Genomic DNA, 24,898 nt, shown 5'->3' with positions numbered 1-24,898 from the left:
CAATTCTAGTACTATGCTAAGTACTGGTAGTAAATATGCGTGGTGCTTGTCTCTCCAGCCTGTGTGTGAGATCTCAACGGGAGTTATGCAGGAACCCTCCATGGAAGCAATTTGCAGTTTATAGGGCCTGTGTACCTGACACACATCTGAGATTGTAAACATTAGTGTTTTGTGCATGTGTGTAAAGGCCACGTTTTGTGTATCTTAAACAATTCTGATTTTCTTTTTAAGGGAATGTTGGAGTTACATGTCTTAACTTCATCATATTTTCTATTTCCAGTTTTCTTTTCCTAAATATTTATTTACTATTTTTTAAATACCACTAATCATTTTGATTGGGTAATCCATGTATATAGTACAACATTCAAGAGGTAGAAAAGAGTATACTATTGTATAAAGTAAGTCTTTTTTGTCCCCACTTCCCTATTTCCCTCTCCAGAGGAGAATTTCTCATGTATCTTTCCAGAGATCTGTTATACCAATGTGTGTGTGTGTGTGTGTGTGTGTGTGTATCTTTTTCTCCCCCCAGGTGCAATCTTTTTACCTCATTTTTTTTTTGCACTTCATAGTACACCTTGGCTGTTGTTCTGTATCAGGTCAAAGAGAGCTGCTTCATTCTTTTAAGTGGCTGAGAGGGACTTTAGAAAGTACCTAATCTAAGTTACTCATTTTTTAAAAAAATTTGAATCCTGAAGGTGTTAAGTAACTGGTTGGGTTTCTGTTTTATAGTGAACTAGCTCTTCATTGATGCGTAGTTGACTTTTTTTTTTTTTGGTAGGTTTTGTTTATTAAAGCAGGTTAGGTTCACAGCAGAATTGACAGAAGATAGAGAATTCCCCCTAATCCCACACATGCATAGCCTCCCTCATTATTAACATCCCCTACCAGAGTGGTCCATTTGTTACAGTTGACAGACCCGCACTGGCAAGTCATTAACCCTCAAAGCCCATAGTTTACAGTTTGCTATTGGTGTAGTACATTTTATGGGTTTTAACAAATGTATAGTCGGGGGCACCTGGGTGGCTCCAACTCTTGGTTTCAGCTCAGGTCATGATCTCAGAGTCATGAGATTGAGCCCTGCTCCACACTCAGCTGGAAACCTGCTTCCCCTCTCCCTCTCCCTCTGCTCCTCCTCCTGCTTCTTCTTCTTTCTCTGTCTCTCTCAGTTAAATAAGTAAATCTTTAAAAAAAAAACACCCAAATGTATAATGGTGTGTATCCAACATTATAGTATCATACTGAGTAGTTTTACTGCCATAAAAATTCTCTGTGTTCTGCCTCCATTGTTTGCCTTTTCCAGAATGCCCTGTAGTCGGAATCATACAGCATGTAGCCTTTTGGGATTGGCTTCTTTCACGTAATAATTTACATTTAAGTTCCCCTCTGTGTCTTTTCATTGTGTAACATCTCATTTCTTTTTAGCACTAAATAATGCTCCATTGTCTGGATGTACCACAGTTTATTTATACACTTAGCTACTGAAGGACATCTTGGCTATTTTCAGGTTTTGTCAGTTATCTCTGAAGCTGCTCTAAACATCCGTGTATAAGTTTTTGTGTGGACTTAAATTTCCAACTCTTTTGAGTAAATACCAAGGAATGTGATTGCTGGGTTGTACAGTAAAATTATGTTTAGTTCTATAATAAACTGCCAAATTGTCTTCCAAAATGGCTGTACCATTTTGTATTACTGTCAGTAGTGAATGAGAGTTCCTGTTGCTCCACATCCCCATCAGCATTTGATGTTGTCAGTGTTTAGGATTTTGGCCTTTCTAATTGGTGTGTGGTGGTATCTCATTTTAATTTGCATTTCTCTGATGACAAGGATGTGGAGCATCTTTTCATATGCTTACTTGCCACCTGTACATCTTCTTTGGTGAGGCATCTATTAGATCTTTGGCCTGTTTTTTAATTGGTTTGTATGTTTTCTTATTGTTGGGTTTTAAGAGTTCTTTGTATATTTTGGATAATGGTCCTTTATCTGATGTCTTTTGCAAATATTTTCTCCTAGTCTGTGGCTTGTCTTTTCATTCTCTTGACACATGGTGGGGTTTTTGTTTTGGTTTGGTTTTTGTTTTTTTTAAAGTAATCTCTACCCCTAACATGGGGCTCCAACTCACAACCCCAAGATCAAGAGTCACATGTTCTACCAACTTACCCCACCAGGCTCCCATGAGACATGGCTTTTTAAAAATTTTTTTTACTAAGACCTTTTATTTTTTTACTTGGATCTTGGTCTGTCTTTGGGTTTATGGTTTTTACCATTCTTACACTTTAGATGTTTACATGTTTAGATGTTTCTGGAAATACTTTATTTACATAGGTGGCAGAATGATTCTTAGAGCCATTTTTTCGGCATCCATACTTCTGACAATACTTCTGACTTCTGATACGGTGGAGTCCAACTGTTTTGGTATACTTTCTTAGTATTGCATGTTTTATTTGGTGGTTTGAGATACTAAATGTAAGGTTTTTTTCCCATTGTAAGGACACACCTTTTAATGGTAGGCTTCTAAATCCACTGTTCAGATTATAAGACCATTGTTCTATCTCTTCACTTTCAACTGTGTTTAGCTTTCTTTCTTTCTTTTACTTAGGTTTTTTTTTTTTTTTTTAAATCTCTTATGTATGTTTGAGCATGGGCTCTTTCCCCTTCACTCCTAATGTGTTGCTTTTTAAAGTGGAACACCAGAGGCCTTCATTCCTTGAGTGCTTGACAATTATAATTTATTTCCCTTTCTCATGCACAAATGCATTACCACAGGGAGTTTCATAATTTAAATCTATTGACGTGAGACCACATGATATACCATTTGTCCCATGCAATAAAGAGAAGCAGCATCTTTTTTTATATAATCATGTTTGTGTAAATTATGTTATGCATTGGTAGATGAGTTATGATCGGTAACGTGCTTGTTATTACATATGGTGATAAGGATGCTGTGAGGAAATTCTTGTATTTCTTTTCTTGCTTTCTTCTCTATCCTTAAACATATATATTAATCTTAGCACTGTAGCCATGTAGCAATCCTGTTAGATAAAAACAACTATTTAATTTTGCTGGTACAATGCAAGGAGCTCAAACATATTTTTTGTTTTTTTAATATATATGTGTGTGTCATGTTAGTACGTGTGTGTGTGTAATTTTATATGTAGACCCTTTGCAGCCATTTGCTCGAGGATGTGGTTTAATGAATTCAATTGGTACAGATGGAACACACCAAAAGTCTGAAGCAGAAAATCAAAACTAGTTTTAACCATTTGGTTTCAGAATAACTAGTCAAGAAAACTTCTTCTCAAGGGTCTTTATGTGGGTACTGATCTTTCTGGATCAGTGGATTTCTCCTGAACCTCAGTGGAACAGTAGAGTGCACTGGGGAAATCTGATGGGCTTTTAATCATCTTGGATGAAAACAAAGAAGTCTGTTTTAGTTTCTTTGTCTCTCATTGCAGGACATTTGTGGATAACTTAGTTAACCCCCAAGTCCCTGTTGGTGTATCCATTTACTAAACTGAAAGATGGAGAAATGGGCAGTAGAAGACAAAGTTGCTTCTGATTCATCTCTCTGATATTAAATATACACTAGTGGTTAGACACACCAATTAATTTTTAAAGGCTTCCAGGGAAAGATAGCTATTCTTCAGTTCTCCTGCTTGGATGAATTGAGGAAAATAATGTCTTCAGTTATAAGGAGATATCTGTAATTCTTTGCTCTCTTAAATCATTAATATACACATCAACCACCACCACCACCACCAAAAAGCTATCTTTCTTTCCTCTTAGAGATGAAGATGACATCAATGATGTGACATCCATGGCAGGGGTCAACCTCAGTGAAGAAAATGCCTGCATCTTAGCAACAAACTCTGGATTGGTTGGCACACTTGTTCAGTCATGTAAAGATGAACCATTTCTTTTCATTGGAGCTCTGCAAAAGAGAATTTTAGACATTGGTAAGTGCAGACTTAAGATTATTGACCTAAGAGGACTGTCTGTTCCAGGGAAAGTGTTATCAAAAGAGACAGCCTGGGTTGGTTTTCCTGGAACTCAGGCTTAAATAAAGCTCTGGAATTAATCAGGATTTCATGGGTGTTATAGAAAGAAGTATTTCATTTTAAGAACTATTAACTTAACTTAAATCATAACCTATGGTTTTTGGTTTAGATAATAAAACTTAATATTTTACTTATATTTCTTAGTGGGAGAAAGATGTGTATATTTTTATGTGGATTTGTACATATGATGTACTATTCTTTTTCCATCCTGTGCCTTTCTTGGTTGGACTAGGCACATATGTATACAAATGCATGCATATATTACAAGTTCATGTTTATGAAATCTAGAAACTGCCAAGTATTGTGAAACATAGAAATAGAGAGTAAGTTCCTTTTTTTCTTCTCTCAACCCTGAAATTCAAACTCATCCTTACCCTAAAAGATCTAAATTAAAATACTAGGTTTTTCCCAAGGTCCACGAGTAGTTACTAGATGGCTGCAGTGTGTAGAAGGAAATGGAAGAGAATGTTCCAGTTTTGTTCTGGAGCCACACAGCTTTTTTGTTGTTGTTTAGTACCAATCTTGCAGGAACATGAAAGACTACATTCTCCCCACATTGACTGAAAAACAAGACAGTTTGGAGAGAGATTATTGCATGTGAATTATCTCATTGCATGTGTCCTAACCCTGGGACTTTTGGAGTACCTTCTTCATCACATCACTTATCAAATTTGGGAGATTAATACTAGTGACCTTTGAATATACTTTAGTAAGGATCTTTGTATTTTATGTTGAAGCCCTAACACAGAAATGTGAAGGTTTCTGATTTCTGATTTATACCCATAGTATTTTTAAGGACTACAAAGTACCTTACTATTACATATTTTAAATCTATTTCACAAAATAGTAAATGTTTGAGCTTCTACTATATACTATACAAATTACCATTTTTTTCATTTCTAACATAACTTGGGTATCTATTATCTTTCTTTTTTCTAAGATTTATTTATTAGAGAGAGAGCAAGTGTGTGAATGGGGGAAGGGGCAGAGAGAGAGAGAGAATCTCAAGCAGACTCTGCCCTGAGCCCAACAGTGGGGCTCCAGATCATGACGTGAGCCAAAGTCACTTGTCAGACACTCAGCTGACTGAGCCACCCAGGAGCCCCTCTGTTATCTTTCTTTTATTATGAAAAACTAGAATTTATAAGCAGTCCAAAAGAATAGGAATTCAGAAGAGCTAATGGTAAAATGTTTGCTTGTTTATTTGACTTTTCTCCCCACCCCCCCCACTCCTTTTCCTTTTTCCTTCCATCTCTTTCTTACTCTGTCTTTCAGTCTCTTCTTTGCATATGTATTGTGTACTGTACAGGAGCCAGTTTCTTAATTTTGGAACAAGCATGATACTTTCCTGTAATGGCTTGGGGAGCTTGCTGGTATTGACTCCATGTAACCATATAATTACCTAGAGCTTTGGTAGAGTAGAAGTAAATACTTAGCTTTATCAGTTCTCACCCCCCCCCCAACAAATTTTATTTCTAACTTGACTTACACTTTCATTATATGATAGGAAAGTTTTTAGCATTGAAAGAACAATTTGATCATTTAGGACAGGGATGGGCAATTTTTTTCTGCAAAAGGCCAGATAGTAAATATTTGCCACTTTGTGGGTCATGTGGTTTGTGTCACTTGCTCAACTCTTACTACATTGCAAGAGCAGCCATAGAGAATACATAAACAAATAGGCAAGACTGTATTCCCATCAAACTTTTATATATACAAAAGAGTTCAAATTTAGTTTGTCAGGGGCGCCTGGGTGGCACAGCAGTTAAGCGTCTGCCTTCGGCTCAGGGCGTGATCCCGGCGTTATGGGATCGAGCCCCACATCAGGCTCCTCCGCTGTGAGCCTGCTTCTTCCTCTCCCACTCCCCCTGCTTGTGTTCCCTCTCTCGCTGGCTGTCTCTATCTCTGTCAAATAAATAAATAAAAAATCTTAAAAAAAAAATTTAGTTTGTCAGCCTCTGCTTTCAAGGAGAATTCTGGGAGTAACTATTTGGTATTTTCAGTCCTTAATAATTAAGCACAAACTTGTCAATTAATATAATGGAAAATTGCTAAATTTCTTGTGAAATACCTAAGCTTTTTTAAAAACAATAAAACTATAGAGTGAGTGTAGTTATGTATTTCTAGGAATGTTTTCCATTTAGTAAAATTCCACCTTTACAGAACAGCTCAGAACAAGGACTGTTCCTTAATCACAGAAATTACAAATTAACCCAAAGAATTTTTTTGGGAAGATTTTTCTACTTGAATAATGTTAGGAGAGTAAACATGCCAGTGTTCTTCCTTTTTTGCCAATTACCTAAATTAAATTACACAGACATTCTATAAAATCACTTAACAAGCTTAAAAGCACCAACTAGATTTTTTTCATCAGTTATGTTGCCTTAGAGTGTTTTATTTAAAAGTGGGAATTTTGAGGGGCACCAGGGTGGCACAGTCGGTTAAGCATCCAACCCTTGATTTAGGCTCAGATCATGATATCAGGGTCACAGGATCAAGCTCCGTGTTGAGCTCCATGCTCAGCAAGAAGTCTGCTTCAGATTCTCTCTCCTTTAAACAGTGAGAATTTTTCTTATAGTATTTTAACTTGGTAACTTTGTCATGTTTTATCATCAGTGTAGTGAAGATATTAGAACATTTGATTGTTCACTAAACCCTGGAATTGTTTGCAAATCTCTACTCTTGTTTATTTCTAATGTTTTTAAAATATGGATTTTTCTTCTATATAGGATAAACTATTTTATAAATACATATGAAATTATTTTCAAAGTTTCCCTCCAAAACACTACATATTTTTAAATGTTCATTTTCTTTCCTTTAAGCATGATCTGATAGATCGACTACCGTACGTTTAGTTGTAATTTTAATCATTGGATGGTTTTAAAATTGTGTCCCTTATGTAGAAGGCCTTCACTATTTATATATGCTAACAGTTTTAGTAGAGTAGATTTGACTTTGTAGTGTTTTTTTTATCTGCTTAAATCTAAAATTGGTGATGAATTCAGTTTTGCTAGACAGTAACAAATTACATTTTGAAGGTTTGGCTTAGAAGAAGCTAAATAATTTTATATCTTCTTCCCTTCTGGTTAGCTATAGTCTGCATTTTGGACCTCGAGAGCTGCTTTGGAGGTTCTAGTAGGAGAACACAGCTACTTGCATACCCCTGACCAAAAAATAGCCTTCTTCTATCTAGGAAGGTCGTTCTTTTCAAGGGAGCACACAGCTTTGGGAGGAATGCACAAGAAATAGTGGGAGAGGGATGCCTGGGTGGCGCAACCGTTAAGCATCTGCCTTTGGCTCAGGGCGTGATCCCGGCATTCTGGGATCGAATCCCACATCGGGCTCCTCCGCTGGGAGCCTGCTTCTTCCTCTCCCACTCCCCTGCTGTGTTCCCTCTCTCACTGGCTGTCTCTCTGTCACATAAATAAATAAAAAAATCTTTAAAAAAGAAAAACAAAAAAGAAATAGTGGGAGAGGAAGGGGACTGCACCTTGGCAGCCAGATCAGCCAGATCCACCCTGGTGATTAGTGGTGTGACAGATGTCACAGCCAGATAGCCCTCACATCCGATCACCTACACTTCAAAGTTTAGCATTTATTATGGAGTATCACGTCAAAGGTATGTAAGAGTTGTTGGCTTTTAATGAAAACTTATTTTTGCTATACTGATTCACAATTTGATGAGTAAGAGTATATTTCAGATGAGAGTGCAAAAGCATACTGTTGTGTTTGTTAAAAATAAACACAATAGCACTATTAAAAGCTTATTTAAATTAGACTACACAATTGGCTATATCTTTAGATTGAGGTCTCTGTTGATACAGGTTGGTTTCACTGAGCTGAGGAATTACTATGTAAATACTGATAAGGTTGCTTTATAAATGAGCTTCTGCCCTTGGGTATGTGGTGCAAGTTGTTTTCCTGAATCTTTCTTCCTAGTTAGCTGGCTGAAGAATAGAAGTTTGGTTTATTTATGGATGGAGATACATTGAAAGAGAAGTTATTCAAATGGATGGGTGAAATTATGAGGCTTTGAATCCATTTCAACTTGTGAATTAATTACCAGGTCAATTTATCAGAACATGAGTTAGTGCAAAATAAGCATGATTGGTAATGGACAAAAGGAGTGTAGGTATATCTTGTAGACAAGGCAGTAACAGAGACCCACAATCTGAATTCATTGAAATAAATGTCATAAATTGTTAACAGTGTCAAACAGGGCAAAATGTAATTTTCTATTTTTTTAATTACTAAAATTAACAGAATACGGCACTAATTTCTGCAGTTACCATTTTCCTCCCTGAACACTAGACTTGATTTGTGTTCTTATTAACTTTGTCCTATAAATGACCTTTCAAGGAGAATGATTCTAGAGGCTAAGTGAAACAATGTCTATATTTTCTGAGGCTTCAGGCTAGGTTTTATTAATGTAATGTCTAAGATCTTTGAAGTTGTGACTTTACCAGGAAAATCATAATCTCCAAACCTTTATTCATAATGGGTATGACTTCCAGGGGGAACAGAATACCTGCTGTGCTAATTATTTCAATTATCAGCCACTACTAAAACACGTAATGGATTTTCTCTGCTTCTACAGGTAAAAAGCATGACATTACAGAACTTAACTCTGATGCTGTGAACTTGATCTCCCATGCAACACAGGAACGATTACGAGGCCTTCTAGAAAAACTGACTACAATTGCTCAGCATCGAATGACAACTTACAAGGTAAAGGAAATCGTTAAAGAAGTACAAATTCTTCTCTTTCTTCTCTGTCATGTTAAAGATAGTATTTTGGTATGGATTCATATTTTAAGTATATCTTTAAAGGAAATGGTCAAGACATAGTTCATATGGGTCGACAAAAGTTACATTCCTCATTTGCCTGATTTAGATATACTTACATGACAAAATTAACAGTTTAAAATTGTATCCGAAGCTTCTGTGTCAGTGTAGATTGAGATATGCATCTGTTCTGCCTGAGACATCTTCTACAGCTTTTGATTGGCAAGGAGAATATATTAGAATGGAATATTGGATAGCTGCGTTCTCTTCAGTGCTCTGTACTTTGTTAGTGCTGTTGTTCCTTTTAATAAGTTAAATAATTGTATTGAGTGCTAATGCTGGTGCCACTCCTTACAGTTATTGGCTGCCTTTTAAACAAATTAAATGGAAGGATAGCCTGTCTTGTCTCTAGTGGTATGAACCAAATCACTTGCCATCATTAAGATGAAAGCACTTGATATATTTGTATTATGGTTTTGGTGGAGAGCGAATTTATTGGGTGATGAGAGATGAAAAAGAAAAAGATAACCTTTTCCCCCATCAACCAAGAAATGTGGATACTAGATTTTGTGCAGCATGGTATGTGGGTAGTCTTATAAAGTTTTGACTTTGTGAGAATGGTCATTGTCACAATGTCCTAGCCATAGGTTAAAAGGAACTCAGGGAAATAGCAGCTACCACATCACTGTTAAGTTCCCTGGAGGAATCATTCTATTTTCTCTACTTTCTGCTTTGTTTAGAACTTTGGAAGAACTATTTATAGTTGCTGAGGTCCTCACTGTATAAATCTTTGTGAGAATTTGCAGGACCAACTTAAAAATAAGTGATCATCAGGAGAAAAAGCTGTGGAGAAAAAAACAGTATCAGTTACTTCTTTTTGTGTGTTTTCAGAATTAGTCCATTTCTTTTGGTCCCATTTTGTTAACATACGATTGTTTATAGTATTTTCTTACAAACCGTTTTATTTCTGTAAGGTCAGCAACAATGATCCCTCTTTCATTTTTTATTTTGCTTCCTTTAGTTATAAAGTAGGTTACTGATTTGACATCTTCCTTTTTTAATGTAGGCATTTATTGCTATAAATTTCCCTCTGAGCACTGCTTTCACTGCATTCTGTAAGTTTAGGTACATTGTGTTTTTGTTTTCATTTACTTCTAAGTATTTTCTAATTTCCTTTGAGATTTCTTTGATACATTGGTTGTTTGAAAGTATGTTGTTTAGTTCCCACATATTTGTGAAATTTCCAGTTTCTCCTTTATTGTTGATTTCTAGCTTCATTCTGTATGGGCAGAAGAGATTCTTTATGTGATTCAATCAATTTAAATTTATGTGGGCTTGTTTTGTGGCCTAACATGTGATCCCTCTTAGAGAATGTTTGATGTGCACTTGAGCAGAACATGTATTCTATTGTTGGGTGGAATGTTCATAAAAGTCTGGTGGATCTAGTTGGGTTATAATGTTAAGTCTTCTCTTTCCTTCTTGATCTTCTTGTCTAGGTATTCTTATTGAAAGGGAGGTATTGAAGACTTAAGCTGTTATTGTAGAACTGTATTTCTCTTTTTAGTTCTGTCAATGTTCACTTCATATATTTGGGGGCTCTGTTGCCTGTTATGTATATCTTCTTGATGAATTGACTCTTTTGTCAATATATCATGCCCTTGTTTATCCCTTTTTTTTTTTTTTTAAGATTTATTTATTTGTTTGAGAGAGAGAGGAAGAGAGAGCACAGAGCCCTCCACAGGGCTCTGTCCCACGAGCCTGAGATAATAACCTGAGTGGAAATCAGGAGCCGGACACTCAACTGACTGAGCCACCCAGGCACCCCTTGTTTTTCTCTATTTCTTTTAACAGTTTTTGACTTAAAGTTTATTTTACCTGATATTAGTATAGCCACGTCTGCTTTCTGTGATTATTATTTGCATGAAATTTTTTCCCCATCTTTTCTCCCAGTCAGTTCATGTGTTTTCATCCAAAGTGAATCTCTTGTAGACAGCTTGTAGTTGATCATGTTTTTTATGCATTATGTTTAGTCTCTACCTTTTGATTGGGTAGTTTAGTCCACTTACGTGTAAAATGATTACTGATAAGGAAGAACTTACTTGTGCTATTTCACTATTCTTCTATATGCTTTGTAGCTTTTTTTTGGTCTCATTTCTGTTATTACTGCCTTTTTGTTGTTATGTACTGTTTTGATCCCCTTGTCATTTCTTTTCGTGTATACTTTTTAAAATATTTTATTGGTGGCTACCTTGGGAATTACAATTAACATCCTAAATTTGTAATAATCTAGTTTGACTGGATATCAGTTTTCCTTCAATATTGGGATGTGGGGAAAATTTTCTTCCTTTTTGGCTTTTTACTGTAACTTTTTAAAAGTCTTACAGATTTTTCAAACCTGGATTGTCCCTATTCCCACTGCAATTGCTGTATATTTTCAGAGATACATGAGTGCACTTTTATTTACAATGGGCAGTTTCTTTATAAAATGTAACTGTACAATTTAGTATGGGATAGAATTTTTCCAGGTAGTGTTTACTGTTCTGAGTGTCATCCAAATCTCTATTGTGTGTTCCAGCTTTCACATGGAATTCTTCTGTTGTATATCAATAGCATATGTTCTAAGGATTTAGTTGCCCTAGGCAAAATGAATAGTGTCTACCCCACCTGGAACCTCAGTAACTTAGCTTAAAGCTAACACTTCCCTAACCTTTTGTCTTGTACACTGCCTATCCTGATTGATTTTCCCCAGCCTGCCTTTCCCCACGCTCATTCCTTAATACAGTTAATGCCACTGTCTGAGTTTGTAGCTACATTATTATTCTTCTTTAAACAGAAGTAATAATCATTTAGTTATATTTGGATCTAGTTCAAAATTATACTTATTTTATAGACTTTGATATTATAACAATCATTGTGTCACAGATTTAGCCCTGTCCTTATATTTCAGTTCATCCCTGATAGGATTTATTTTTATCTGTACAGTGTGGGAAATTTTACCCCATGAATTTCACAAAACCGAGCTTACTTTTATTAAAAGCAAAATTCCACCATCTCTTTGCATTTGACATCCATCTACTTTTGATAATCTTTCACATGTTTATATATAATTATCTAATTAATCGTAGTCCATAAACAGATTTAAGTAAAGAAGTAGGAAGTGACACATGCGATACAAAGCTTTTGATCTTGTTGCCAGGTGTTTTCCCACTGAAGGCCTATTATAGTCTTCTGCACACCAGTGACTGGAGAAGCTTCAGTGTTTCTTTTCTTTCCTTTAAATTTATTTATTTATTTTTAAGAGAGAGAGAGAGAGCACATGCATGCGCAAGTGAGGGACAGGGAGCAGGGATAAAGAGAGAGAGAATTCTCAAGCAGACTGCCCACCAAGCACAGAGCCTGTTGTGGGGCTCCATCCCGGGACCCTAATATCATGACCTGAGCCAAAATCAAGAGTTGGACGCTCAACCGCCTGAGCCACCCAGGTGCCCCTTCAGTGTTTTCTAGTAGAAAGCTGTAGTGCTTTCTTTAGATGGGATTTGCTTGATTTGCTCTGTTATCATTTGGTCTGAGTCCTTATATTTTTACTGTTAAACCACCCTATTTAGTGGTGCATAAAGACTTCAGTTAGGCCAACTTGGTAGACAGGAGGCAATGTTTTAAGGTTGGGGTTGCTGTTGTTTAAATAAGGTTGGGGAATCAGTAGGAATAGGGGAGGCATTCATTTGTTTAGCATCTGTAAGAATAAAGTAAGGATACGTTAAGCCAGAGGCAGTTGTATCCATTTAGGGAGGAGAAGGGATCTTAGCACAGGGATGATATTGGGTTAAATTTTAGAAAGTCTGTGCCCCTTTTTAATTTAGTGTTTGTTGTCCTTTTAAAATTAAATTCTGTCAGTAAACTATCTCCAGAGTATCTGAGCACAAACATGGTAAAGATGAAGTATTTAAGAAACCACTGGTTATTAAGTTTATGCCTCATGGTTGGCCTATAATATATTCCATATTCTATCTTGTATTATTTAACTTTAAAAGCATTTGAGAATTCGTTTTGTATTAAACATGAACTAAAATAAGTAGCACTAATACATCCTTGTTCGTTATACTACGTAATACTCTTTTGATCTAGTTAAATACCAACAATAAAAATTTAATTTAAAAGGAATCTTGGGCATATGAAATCTCTTGGTCCCAGTTAATTGAATCAGTCATAAGCATGGGATAAAACAAAGATGGGATTGGTGCTATACCTATGATTTCTAAGCCAGGCACTGACTGTTGGACTAAATGTTTAAAACATTCAGTTTTCCTATTTTACAGTCTCCCCCAGTCTCCATCCCATAGTTACTGAGATGACTAAATGGCAGGATGTCTTAAATGCTGATTGGGGGGCGCCTGGGTGGCTCAGTCATTAAGCATCTGCCTTCGGCTCAGGGTGTGATCCCAGACTCCTGGGATCGAGCCCCACATCAGACTCCTCTGCTGGGAACCTGCTTCTTCCTCTCCCACTCCCCCTGCTTGTGTTCCCTCTCTCGCTGGCTATCTCTCTCTCTGTGAAATAAATAAATAAAATCTTAAAAAATAAAAATAAATTTAAAAAAAATGCTGATTGGGAAGATTCCCCACCACTGCACACACACACACACCCGCCGCCATCTTGTGTGTATTAGAGAAGAGAGATAGGTGGTGATATCAGATGAAGAAAATTACAAAATATTTAGACTGAAAAGCACCATCTTACACTCTAGAATATCAGAATAAATGAAACTGTAAATTTTATTTTATGGAGCAAATTAAGACAAATACTTATACTTCTCTGTTATGGCTCTCATTTATAAATTGTATACTTAATTTCTGCCCAAGTTCATAGCTTAAAGGAATCCCCAAAACAAGGTTTAGGATTTTAAATGTTTGCCGTTTTATCTCATGTTACATTTTGATTGAAGATGTACTCACTTGTCAAGGTTAGACCAATTCAACAATGGAAACAAGAGTGATAACTTTCATCTTTGGTATATTTTTTATTGAAGTGATTGTTTTTTTTTGTTTTTTGTTTTGTCTTTCACAGGCCTAAGATCTAATTAATTATACTAAGGTCTGTCGAGATGGACAATAATTTAACTAAAAAGATTTAGATTATAGGTACATGTTACACTCTCTTGCTTTCTACTTCTGTTTTTAGGATCTGCTTGGCTTCTCTTTTTTCCCCTCTGAATGAGACCTACTAGGAAAGCTCTGAAATTTAAATGCTTAATTACCTCTCAGCTTTTAGGGAGACTAAGGTTCTTTTATGTTGTTTGTATTATCAGAAATATAAATATTACATCCTGAAAATTTAGCTCCCTGTGTATGTTGGTATTGTTGATAGCTAATTTATAAAACCTAATGTAGAATGTGTTGCCTAAGACCATCATAAGATTTTTTTTTTCTTTTTTTTCCAGGCAAGTGAAAATTACATCCTGTCTAGTGATACCAGATCACAGCTCAAATTTCTCGAAAAACTAGATCAATTGGAGAAGCAGAGAAAGGATTTAGAAGAAAGAGAAATGTTACTTAGGGTAGCCAAGGTAAGAGCCTATGTGATTTATGATTGAACACGACCTGGCAAGGCTAGAATTGGCTTTATTGTTGACCAGCTGTCTTGTTTTTATTAGGCTTTTGGATTTCTCTGAAGGATTTCTTTAAGTGAAATCACTAATAAAATCTCTCACAGCCAGGATGCTGTGGTACAGTGACTTTCAGTTAATTATTTTAATGAGATACAATCTTTTCTGTCCTCATTCTCAGTTCCTGTGTGCCTAGGATCATACCTACCACCCCTAAGTAAAAACTGTTTGTTTAAAGATTTATTTATTTGATGGGGGGAGGGTGGGGGAGCTGAGGGAGAGGGAGAGAGAGAATCTCAAGCAGACTCCCCACCAAATGCAGACCGCCCCCAGGCCTGGCTTGATCCCAAGACCCTGAGATCATGATCTGAGCTGAAATCATGAGCCCAGGCACTTAACCAACTGAGCCACCCAGGCACCCCCCCACCCAAGTAAAAATGTTTTTAAAAATATTCAAGGTCTTTTTAGGGATAAAATTTGATGTGCGCCAAGTTAAATTGGAGAGAGGAAAGTTTGGAAATTTATGGGTAAAATTAGGATTATATGGAACAAATATAAGATGGGCAGAAATGGGTTAGAGAAAACAAGAATAAGTGAGAAGAAAGATATTTAGCTTATAAATATATTTATTTTCTTTCTCCTTTATTGAAACATTTCCCTGGACTGTTAGTGTCAGAGTGAAAGCTAGTTCCACTGTGGTTTGCCTTTTGTTGCTTCACATTTCTCCATAGGCATAGGGCCGTTGCAAGTAGTCATAAAGGTTGGGCACTAGATTGATTTTTTTTGTTTAAACACCTTAGTTTTAATTTGTAGTATTATTGGCAGCCTCCCCTTTTAGAGTGTGTCATATACTAATCACTTTTTTAAAAAATTAATTTAATTTGAAGTACTTCATACTTCTAGGAAAGTTGTCAGAACTATATAAAGAATCCTCATCTTCTTTTCTCAGATGTCCCCATTTTTAACATGTTACTGCATTTTCTGCATCTCTGTATTTACACACGCACGCGCACACACACACACCCCTTATCATTATTATTCTCTTTTATCCCTTTGTTCCCCTTTCTTTCAATTCAGAGGTTTTTTGTATATTTACAAGTTATGCAACTATCATCTCCAATTGGCCTTTCTCTGAACCTTTTGAAAGTAAGCTTTAGCCCTGATGTCCCATCACTTCTAACCATTCTGGCATGTATTTGTGACATTCTGCTGTATAACCCTACCAAGTCAGGATGTGAACAATACTGCACTGCCATGTAATCCACAGACCTCATTCAGATTTCACCAACTGTCGCAGCCCAGTCTCGTTTTCCTTCTTGGTCTGTTTTCTCATTCAGCAATATATTTCATTCCAGTTGTGATCTCTTTTCAGACTCCTTTAGTCTGATTTTTTACTTTCTATTTCATGTCTTTGACAGGTTTTAAGAGTACAGGCCTTACTATCTGTAGGGTGACTGATAATTCCTGGGTTCATCTGATATTTCCCCATGACTTAGGTAATAAATTCATGGCAGGAATATATACATTCTTCTCACCTGATCTTATCAAAAGGCAACCTTGATCACCCAGCTGTGTGGGTGCCTTCCAATTCTCTCCATTTCAAATTTGCCATTTTCCCTTTTGTAGTCAGTTTTTCATAGAATGGTATTGCAAGATTATACCAATATCCTCTTCCTAACTAAACCTCCATGTATCAACTTTAGTGCCTATAGATGATATCTACCTGAATCAGCCACCTCTGTGATGGACACTGCTTGTAAATATAAAATGGTAATTTTTAAATTCTCATCATCTTCTAGATTTATTAGCATTGTATGTGGAAGAGCTTTTCTTTCTCTTTTATTCATTCATTCATGTATTCATTGATATCAAAATGGGCTTTGGGTTTCTATTTGTTTCAGTAGGTTGTGATCCATTACTATCATTATTTATTTTGATGCTCACATTCCTCTTGAGTGGGAGACCCTTCCAGCTGGCACATCTGTCTGTTGCTCAAGTTTCCATCATTCACTGACTTCTTTTCTTTTCTTTTCTTTTCTTTTCTTTTCTTTTCTTTTCTTTTCTTTCTTTCTTTCTTTCTTTCTTTCTTTCTTTCTTTCTTTCTTTCTTTCTTTCTTTCTTTCCCCTTCCTTCCTTCCTTCCTTCCTTCCTTCCTTCCTTCCTTCCTTCCTTCAAGATTTTATTTATTTATTTATTTGAGAGAGTACAACCTAGGGAGAGAGGGAGAGGGAGAAGCGGACTCCCCACTGAGCAGGGAGCCCGATGCTAGGTTCGATCCCAGGACCCCGGGATCATGACCTGAGCCAAAAGCAGACACTTAACTGACTGAGCCACCCAGGCTCCCTTATCCTTACGTTCTGGCACAGTTTATTCCAGGCCCAGCTTTTGCTTGTCTTTCCTCAGTCCTGGAATCAGTGATTTCCCCCAAGGAATCCTGCATCTTTTTAGTTGAGGATGTTATCTAGAAACCAAGAGTAGAGCATACAGTGTGCTCATTGCTAATGGGGTATCATTACATGTAGGCCCTCTCAAATGGGTAGATCTAGGAAATATATGTATGGTGTATATGTATGTACACATGTGTATATATATATACACACATACAAACATACATTTGTAACTAGTTCTCTGTATGTATATATTCTAAAACCATAAGTTTACGTGGATACCTCCAACTCTAGTATCTTAGGGCTTTTTCTAACCTAAACCTTTACATGTTTATAAATACTTTTTCCATAGTCTGAAACTTGACTCTCATTACCCTTGATATATTTACTTATGTCCTCAATTTACTTATTTTCTCTGTGTAACTGATCTCCAAAACAGCCATGCTGGTTGCCTCTTCTGTCTGCTACCACTGTATCCCCTGCCCTCATTTCATTGCCCATGTAATTGGCAGCCGTGCCCACTGGCTTGTGTCTTAGTCAGTCTTCCCAGCCCTCCTGCACTCTTGGCGACTGGTCTATACCTTCATGTGCCCCAACCCCCCCCCCCCACCCAAGGATGTAGTGCACCATGACCTTGTCACCGTGCCGCTTCTCACCGGCCCACAGTCTCAGTCCCCATGCTGACCCCTCTTGCACTGGAAAGGACAGCTGGGACAGGAAGATGCTCTTCCTTGAGCTGTCTAGTATTATAAGCAAGCACACAGCCAATGTAATGAGGTGGTTTATTGGTATTTTATTTCCCATTACTATGCTGTAAACAAGATCATAAACTATTAAATACTTGTTTAGTTATTATTGGATATATTATACTCTCACTCTCTCTTGGTTTTTGTTCCTTTACCAGACTTCTGAATATTGGAGTGTCCAGGTTCAGTCCTAGGGCTTCTTCTCTGTCTCCCTCTTAAATTTGTAATTCTAGCAGGTCTGCCTTGTGGAACTCCAGACTCATAGCTAACTGCCTGCTTCAAGTCTCCATGCAGTTGGCCAATAGGCATCTCAGTTATGTGTCCAAAAGAATTTCTGATTTTCCTCCCCCCACAAAATACCTTTTACTCTTAATAGGTTTTTCTAACTTAGTAAATGACACTTTTTGCCCAGATGTGCAAGCCAGAAAACCTAGGAGTTTTCTCTCTCCTCTCCCTACATGCAGTTCACTTCCTGTTATGTTTCCCTTCCTGTTATGTATTCATCATCTTCTCTTCATCACCATGGTCACCACTGTGGTCTAAATCATCTTTCAGTGGACTTTTATAATGTCTCCTAACTGATCTTTTCCTTCTACAATCCATTTTTAATACTGTTGTCAGAATAATGTTTTCATAACAAATCATGCATGTCTCTGTTACTTGAAAGCCTTCGGTGACTTCCTTTTGCACTTAAAATAAAATCCAAACTTCTTACCAGATTTTAAAAGGTACACGCCTACCTCTCACATCCCTTCCTTCTTTACTTGCTCTGCTCCAGTCACACCGACCTTCTTTGAGGGTGCCAAGTGCGCATCGTAGACTGCTAATTAGGTATCTTAACCTGAAAGTTGAGGTCCATGTCTTACATCTGCTTTGGTCTTTACCGTCTTAGAAAGTTGGCATTCTCATCTTTCCAGTTGCTTAGGCTAGAATCCTAGGAAATCATCTTCAGTTCTCCTCTTTACTTCATACCCTGTATCCATCCAATCCATCAATAAATGCAGTTGGCTCTGCCTCCAAAATACATTTCAACCTAATCTTACCTGCTATGACATTAGTCCAAGTTTCCCGATATTTTTTTCTAAAACCACAGTTGTTTTAGAGCAGTCTCCTGAGTTGTTCTGTAAGCCTGTGCCTCCGATCTCAGATTCCTACAGTGCTGCACTCACTGCATAGCAGCCAGAGTGATCTTTCTAAAGTGTCAGAGCAGTGGCATCTCACTCCTGTGCTCCAAGCCCTTTAGTGGCTTTTTTTAATAACTAGAATTAAATCTCAACTTTGTATCTTGGCCTGCATGGTTACCAACCTTATCTCTGTCAGCTTTTCTCTATGGTCCAGCCACACGGGCCTGCCTTCTTTCCTCAATTTTACCAAGCTTGTTCCCGTTTTAAGGCTTTTGCAATGACTGTGCCTTTTGCTTGGTGTATTCTTTCCCCAGAATTTTGCACGGCTGCCTCCTTCTTGTCATTCAGAGCTCTACTCAAATGTCACTTCTCTCAGATGTCTTCTCTCCTGTCCTAGCTAAAGAAGTACCTCCCCACACACACTCCTTCCTCTCTCTTTCTATCACATTGTCCAACTTCCTTTATAACACTTACCACTATCAGTAATTATTTGATTTTTTCCCCATCATAAATGTTTATACATGTCATAACTGTATTTAATTTTTATAAATTTTTTTTGTTTTATTATTTTTCTCTTAAAATATGTCACTCGAAAGCAGAGACTTTGTCTTGCTATTTCATTTCTGTATCTCTAGGCTCAGAATAGAGGCACACAGAGTAGAATTTATGTATGAATAATCAATAAATATTGGTTGAGTGATAAAAACTTGATATTCAAATATGCCCATTTCATACTGGGGCAAAAATCATACAGTCACAAATATATATACATACACACACATTTTTAAAATAAATACATATATACATGCTTATTGTCTTCTAATATTATAGGTGGAATAATAAAGGAGTTTATTTTAGTTTGGGTTAAGTTGTTTTAGTAGCTAGGGGACAAAATGAAGAAAAAAGTGACTAGTTTTTGGTAGCCTTATGTAATACTTCATGTGTTTAAAATTACAAGACACTCTTAAGGCACCTGGGTGGCTCAGTTGGTTAAGTGGCTGCCTTTGGCTCAGGTCATGATCCCAGGGTCCTGAGATAGAGCCCTGTGTCAGGCTCCCTGCTCTGTGAGGGGTCTGCTTGTCCCTCTCTCTCTGCCCCCCGCTGCTCCCACTTGTGCTCTCTCTCTCAGATAAATATATAAAATCTTAAAAATTACAAGGCACTCTTAAATCTAAATGGTTTCTTTCTTTTACTTCCCTTTAACAAAAGTACTGACACGTCAGTAAAACATATCAGTAAACTTAGTAAATAAGAATACCTTTAGGTTTTATTTTGCTAGCTATATTTAGTTAGCTGATGTTGCATTTTATAGAACAAATATTCAGATTTATAATGAGTTAGATAACTTTGTTAGAATGAGAAAAAAGAATACTCCTGAGCATATTTTTCAGTGGATAAATGTTCATAGTGTCAGAAATGAAGTTCCTTACTGTTTGTTTCATCATAGCATTACATATAGAAGATAGCTCTCTCTTTATAGCAGTCCTGTAAGATCGTTCATTTTTGAATGTTGAAGTGAATCAGTATGGAAAGCAATATTCAGTAAACATTTATTGGATATTTACTTGTTTACAGCATTCAGTTAAATGCTATGGAGGACCCAAAGATGACAAGATACTCTATTGAAAACATTGGGATATATTTCCTACTTAGTTTTTAAAAATTATACTTTTAAAGAGATTGATTTGATTCAAAGTCAGTCTCCTGATTTTATTTTAATTAATTTATTTTTAAGTTTTTACTTTAATTCCAGTTAACATACAGTGTTATAGTGGTTTCAGGTATATAGTATAGTGATTTAACAATTTCATACATCACCATGTGTGGTTCTTGATTTTAATAGTCTGTGAAATACCATGTTTTTCCAAAATGGCTCTATCTGAAGATTAACCAATGTTGATTGCTTTCCTTCTTTGAGCCAGCAATTATCCTTCTTTTCTTTTCCTTCATCTGTACCATCCGTTTTTTAGTTTTTAGTGTTCTAACAAGAACAACGTCATGCCTCAACTGGACCTGACTGACTTTGTTAGCATCATTTTCAGTATAAGCTTCCTCCGGGCTAGAGCTGCAGCAGCCGGCCCAGATGATGAGAGGGAGGGGGCGTAAAGGAGGGAGTGCACCAGACTGGATTGAGGCATTTTCCCCTGGAGCCAAGGTTTTCAATCACAAGAGAAAATTGTCATTTATTAAATATTTAACGGCAACTATGGTGTTTAGATGCTAGTAATTTCTATTAAAATTTTCTTTTCCTTTGATAGAGTCGTTCCAATAAAGAAGATCCAGAACAGCTGAGATTAAAGCAGAAAGCCAAAGAGGTAGGACTTTCAAGTTACCATGCTTGTCTTTGTGTTGGAGGGAAGGTTGGCAGCTCTCTCCTGGCAATTAGGTCAGGGTTTATTTTGCTGTTGCATACCATTTGCAGAAGCCTTGGGGAAGGACAGGAACTGCTAAAGGCAAGGGCAGTACTTCAAATGAGGTCAATGAGTTATGTGCTCTCTTTTTAAAATTTATTTTCAAGGCTTAGGCCTGTCTAGAAATGGCTCTTTGTAAACTACAGCAGTGTACTTGGAGGAATATAATGTGGGATTAAAAAAAAGAAGAAGAAGAAACTTCTGAGATTTAGCATCTGGGACTATACAATAGGCTACATTTTTCCAGGGTAATTGTTCGTTTTGTAAATCTGATACTGCTTATAATTCTTTGGCTAGGAGGTGGTACTGGGATTTAGTTTTAAATGGAAAACGCCTCTGGCTTTTAATTTTCTGGGCCCAGCAGTTTTCTGTTCTGGAATGGAGCCCTTGTTTCACACAGTTCATGTTTAGCTGCAGGGGTTTTAGTTTATAGCTTAGACTGGTTAAGCTTTTACTCCCAGAGGCCTCTGCATAGCAACTGTAGAAATCAACAAATAAGTTCATTTATGTCTGCAGCCTCCTCTCAGTAGCTGACTTTTTACATTTCCCAATATCCATTTCCTGACTTTTCTAGCCCCAGAGAAAAAAGCTCCACTAATTGGAGCTTATTTTAATTGAGCCTTAATATTGGATCTCACTGGAGTTGCCCCCAGAGCTGCTGAGAACAGAAGGAAATGAAAGTACCTAAGGTTGAAGATGTGGTGTGTGTTTGGGTGTGTGTGTGAAATTTTTCACTTGACCTACAGATTCTTTTCCCTCCTGAATAAATCATCAAGCCTGTTCACATTTCTGATTAAGGATCTGACAGCAGACGATAATAAAGACAATTGAGGTGTGAGACGTGTGATACGGAGCTGAAGAAATTGGTTTCTATAGTTACTTGACTGATTTCATGCAATTTTTAAGGATCTTTGTGCTAAATAAGAGTGATTTCCTGAGCAACCTTTTTCCTTAACTGTGCCTCTTGAACTATGAAATTTGTTGTTGCTTAACATTGCAGCACTGGGCTCCTAGGTGCCAGCAGCAGCAGGTTATTTATGAATGTTTTAAAGGCCCTTATTGTTTGGATTAATGTAGGAGCTGAGGCAAAACAAATGGAAATCTAGTAAGATTCTTACAATCAATGTGGTGTGTTTTCACTAAAATAGAGAAGGAAAATACATGAACTCTGGATGGAGAGGTTTCTGGATTGAGATGAGGAGAACTGGAAAAGGAGAACATTAGAAAGGATTAAAGCCAGAAACATTTCATTTCAATAACAGAACGCTTCTCATACTCATTTCTTTTTCAGTGGAAAATGATCTGAAGATATTATCTAAAAAACTAGTATGAGAACCTTACCAAATACCCTCTTTAAGCAAGCCTGGCTTCATAGGTTATTTGGGAATGGGCAACCTATTGTTGCTCTAAATCATGGGCATTCCTCTTTGTTTTAATTAAGGACTGATTAGATGCTTATCTTCTAATTCCACCCACTTTCGGGAAATATATATCAGAAAGCTTGCTCTTTTATCTTTAAAATTTTTGTCCCGTCTATTCCTCTTTCATAAACCTTCATAAACATCTGAATCGATTAATTTTTCCTTCAGGTTTGTATAGGATGGTTTTGTTTGGTTGGTTGGTTTTTCTTTTAATATTGTGCTTAATTATTCCCTAAGGGATGAATAGGTGGACGATATTTTTCAAAGAAAATTATAAAAGTTAATGTGAAAAAAAAATACCTCTCAGTGAGAGCAGGTGGTAGCAAACTTGGTTTTTCCCCTTTTTGCACCTCCATTTATTTCTTTTTCCTAGCAAGATTTAAAGGACTATATACTTTCTTCGTAAAATACTTTAAAATTTTTCTAGTTGCTTATTATTCTAAATCTTTCTGTTAAAAAAAAAAAAAAATCAAATACACTGGCCTCATTCCAAGAACAGAACAGAGCCACTGTGTATTAGTTGCAAATGTTTGATGACACTACAGTATTGTCATTTGTATCATTCCTCTGTCCCCTAGAGCTTTTAATAACTTTAATATTCTAAGGGGCTCTAATTTAGAATCAAACACACAGGGATACCATATTTTGTTTGGTTGCAAAAATCATTGACCTCATCTTAATATAGAGTTGAACTGTTCTCTTGTATGGTAATTTGTAAGGTTATCATTTGGGATATGCTAATTGTTATCACACTGGTATAAACTATAAAGCTTTTGTTTGTGATTTTTTGGTATTTGGCTCTCTGGGAAGTTTTCTTTGTTCAGTTGTGAAAATTAGCACAGATTCCTTTCAGTTGCTCGATTTGAAATTTGTTCGCTTTCCTTTTCCAGGTGACTACCTACCTACCAAGCTGGTCATAGGAAATAGATTAAAGACAGTACCTTAAGAGTGCAGAACTCTGAGGAGCTGTTTAGAGAAATTGTAGGCTTTATTGATCCTGGGAAATGTTTTAACAATGATGTTTGTCATATAACTATTAAATCATAACTTGAATCCCCTTCATACATAATTTTATAATCCATGGTGGTTTCAACTGTTAAGGACTAGAGTTTTTATCTTGATCATTTCTCCTGTGCGTTTTCTTCTAATACTATTTTAGAGTCTGTTCATTTCTTCTTTGCATTCTGGGTATAATAACAAACTGTGTTAAATCAGGCAGGTTTTTATAAAGGTATCTAATAATTTATTTTCATGCTTCCTATATACTTCTTATATTTTGTCACTCTTATTTGGCACTTAAAAAAATAGGCTGCCTCTAGGATTTGCCTCCAGTCTAGTCTCAGTCCATTGAAGTGGCTCATGCTGCATACTGTTCTTATTGACCTGACAGGTTATCTGTCTATTTGAAAACCTTATTGTTGTCTGGCTAAAATGTCTATGGGTATCTCGTAATTCAAGCATTTTAGTTTCAACTTTGGGGCTGTTTTTCCCCCCCTTTTACTGTTTTTGCCTGAAAACAAAACAAAACAAAACAAAACAAACCCCACAACAGTATTATGAGTAGAATGTTGTTAACTTTATATTTTAAATATTGATACTTTTAAATTCTGAATTTTAAGAATTTTCCTAGATACGTTTCCTAAAATGTAAGTATTGACATTCTTCCATTTTTACCATTTATTTGTGAAAGGTTTTAAATAGATTACTAATTGCCAAATTCTAACTTCAAACAAGTAGGTACATCTTTGTTTAATACAGCTGTAGACTTGTCGAAATATGTACCGTGTGTCCTAGATTACCATCTAGCCTTCGACGTTTTCCTTTCTTACCACATCATCCAAAATTCTGAAGAGCAAGCCACCTGACCTTGTAGTTCATATATCCTGATTCCTTAAACATTTGTTATATATACTGTGACCCTTATTTCCTTCTGAATATCTTCTTTCTCCTTTGGGAAATGTGAATTCAGCACATCTGTGCAGAGTGAGACAAAGAATTCATTTACTTCCTTTTAACAATTCCTAACATTCCCACTTACATTTGTTATCAGACAATAGAGGAAAGAAAAAGAAAGGCAAGACCTGTACCTGCTGGCACTTTAGCTCCACAGTGCAACCTGTAGAAACTGGGTAAAAGAATAAGTATTAAATGATTAAAATGCATGACAGATTAGAAAATTTGTACCCTCAAGTATTTAGGATTTTTGTTTGTAAAAAACATACGACATAAAAACTGTAAGTAGTACAATTCTCCACACATAAAGTATTACCATACAAGAAATAAAATACTGTATCATAAGACTTGTTACTGATCAGAAAATGTTATTTCATTATGAGAAAGACAAAAGAAATCTTTTAAATGAAATTT

General features: G+C 36.4%; 1 protein-coding gene across 1 annotated transcript in view; it reads left to right on the top strand.

Annotated features, from left to right (window-relative positions):
- The window catches only part of TAF4B (TATA-box binding protein associated factor 4b), a 127,009-nt gene that overhangs the window by 58,961 nt on the left and 43,150 nt on the right, over positions 1 to 24,898 (top strand). The window contains exons 10-13 of the mRNA XM_008692810.2: positions 3,784 to 3,953; positions 8,653 to 8,783; positions 14,278 to 14,403; positions 20,958 to 21,014. Of these exons, the coding sequence (XP_008691032.2) occupies positions 3,784 to 3,953; positions 8,653 to 8,783; positions 14,278 to 14,403; positions 20,958 to 21,014 (484 nt within the window). The remainder of the gene's footprint in view (positions 1 to 3,783; positions 3,954 to 8,652; positions 8,784 to 14,277; positions 14,404 to 20,957; positions 21,015 to 24,898) is intronic.

Source organism: Ursus maritimus, unplaced genomic scaffold, assembly GCF_017311325.1.
Source record: "Ursus maritimus isolate PB19 unplaced genomic scaffold, ASM1731132v1 scaffold_18, whole genome shotgun sequence".
NCBI classification, from domain to species: Eukaryota; Metazoa; Chordata; class Mammalia; order Carnivora; family Ursidae; genus Ursus; species Ursus maritimus.
This window is presented reverse-complemented; position numbering and strand designations above follow the sequence as displayed.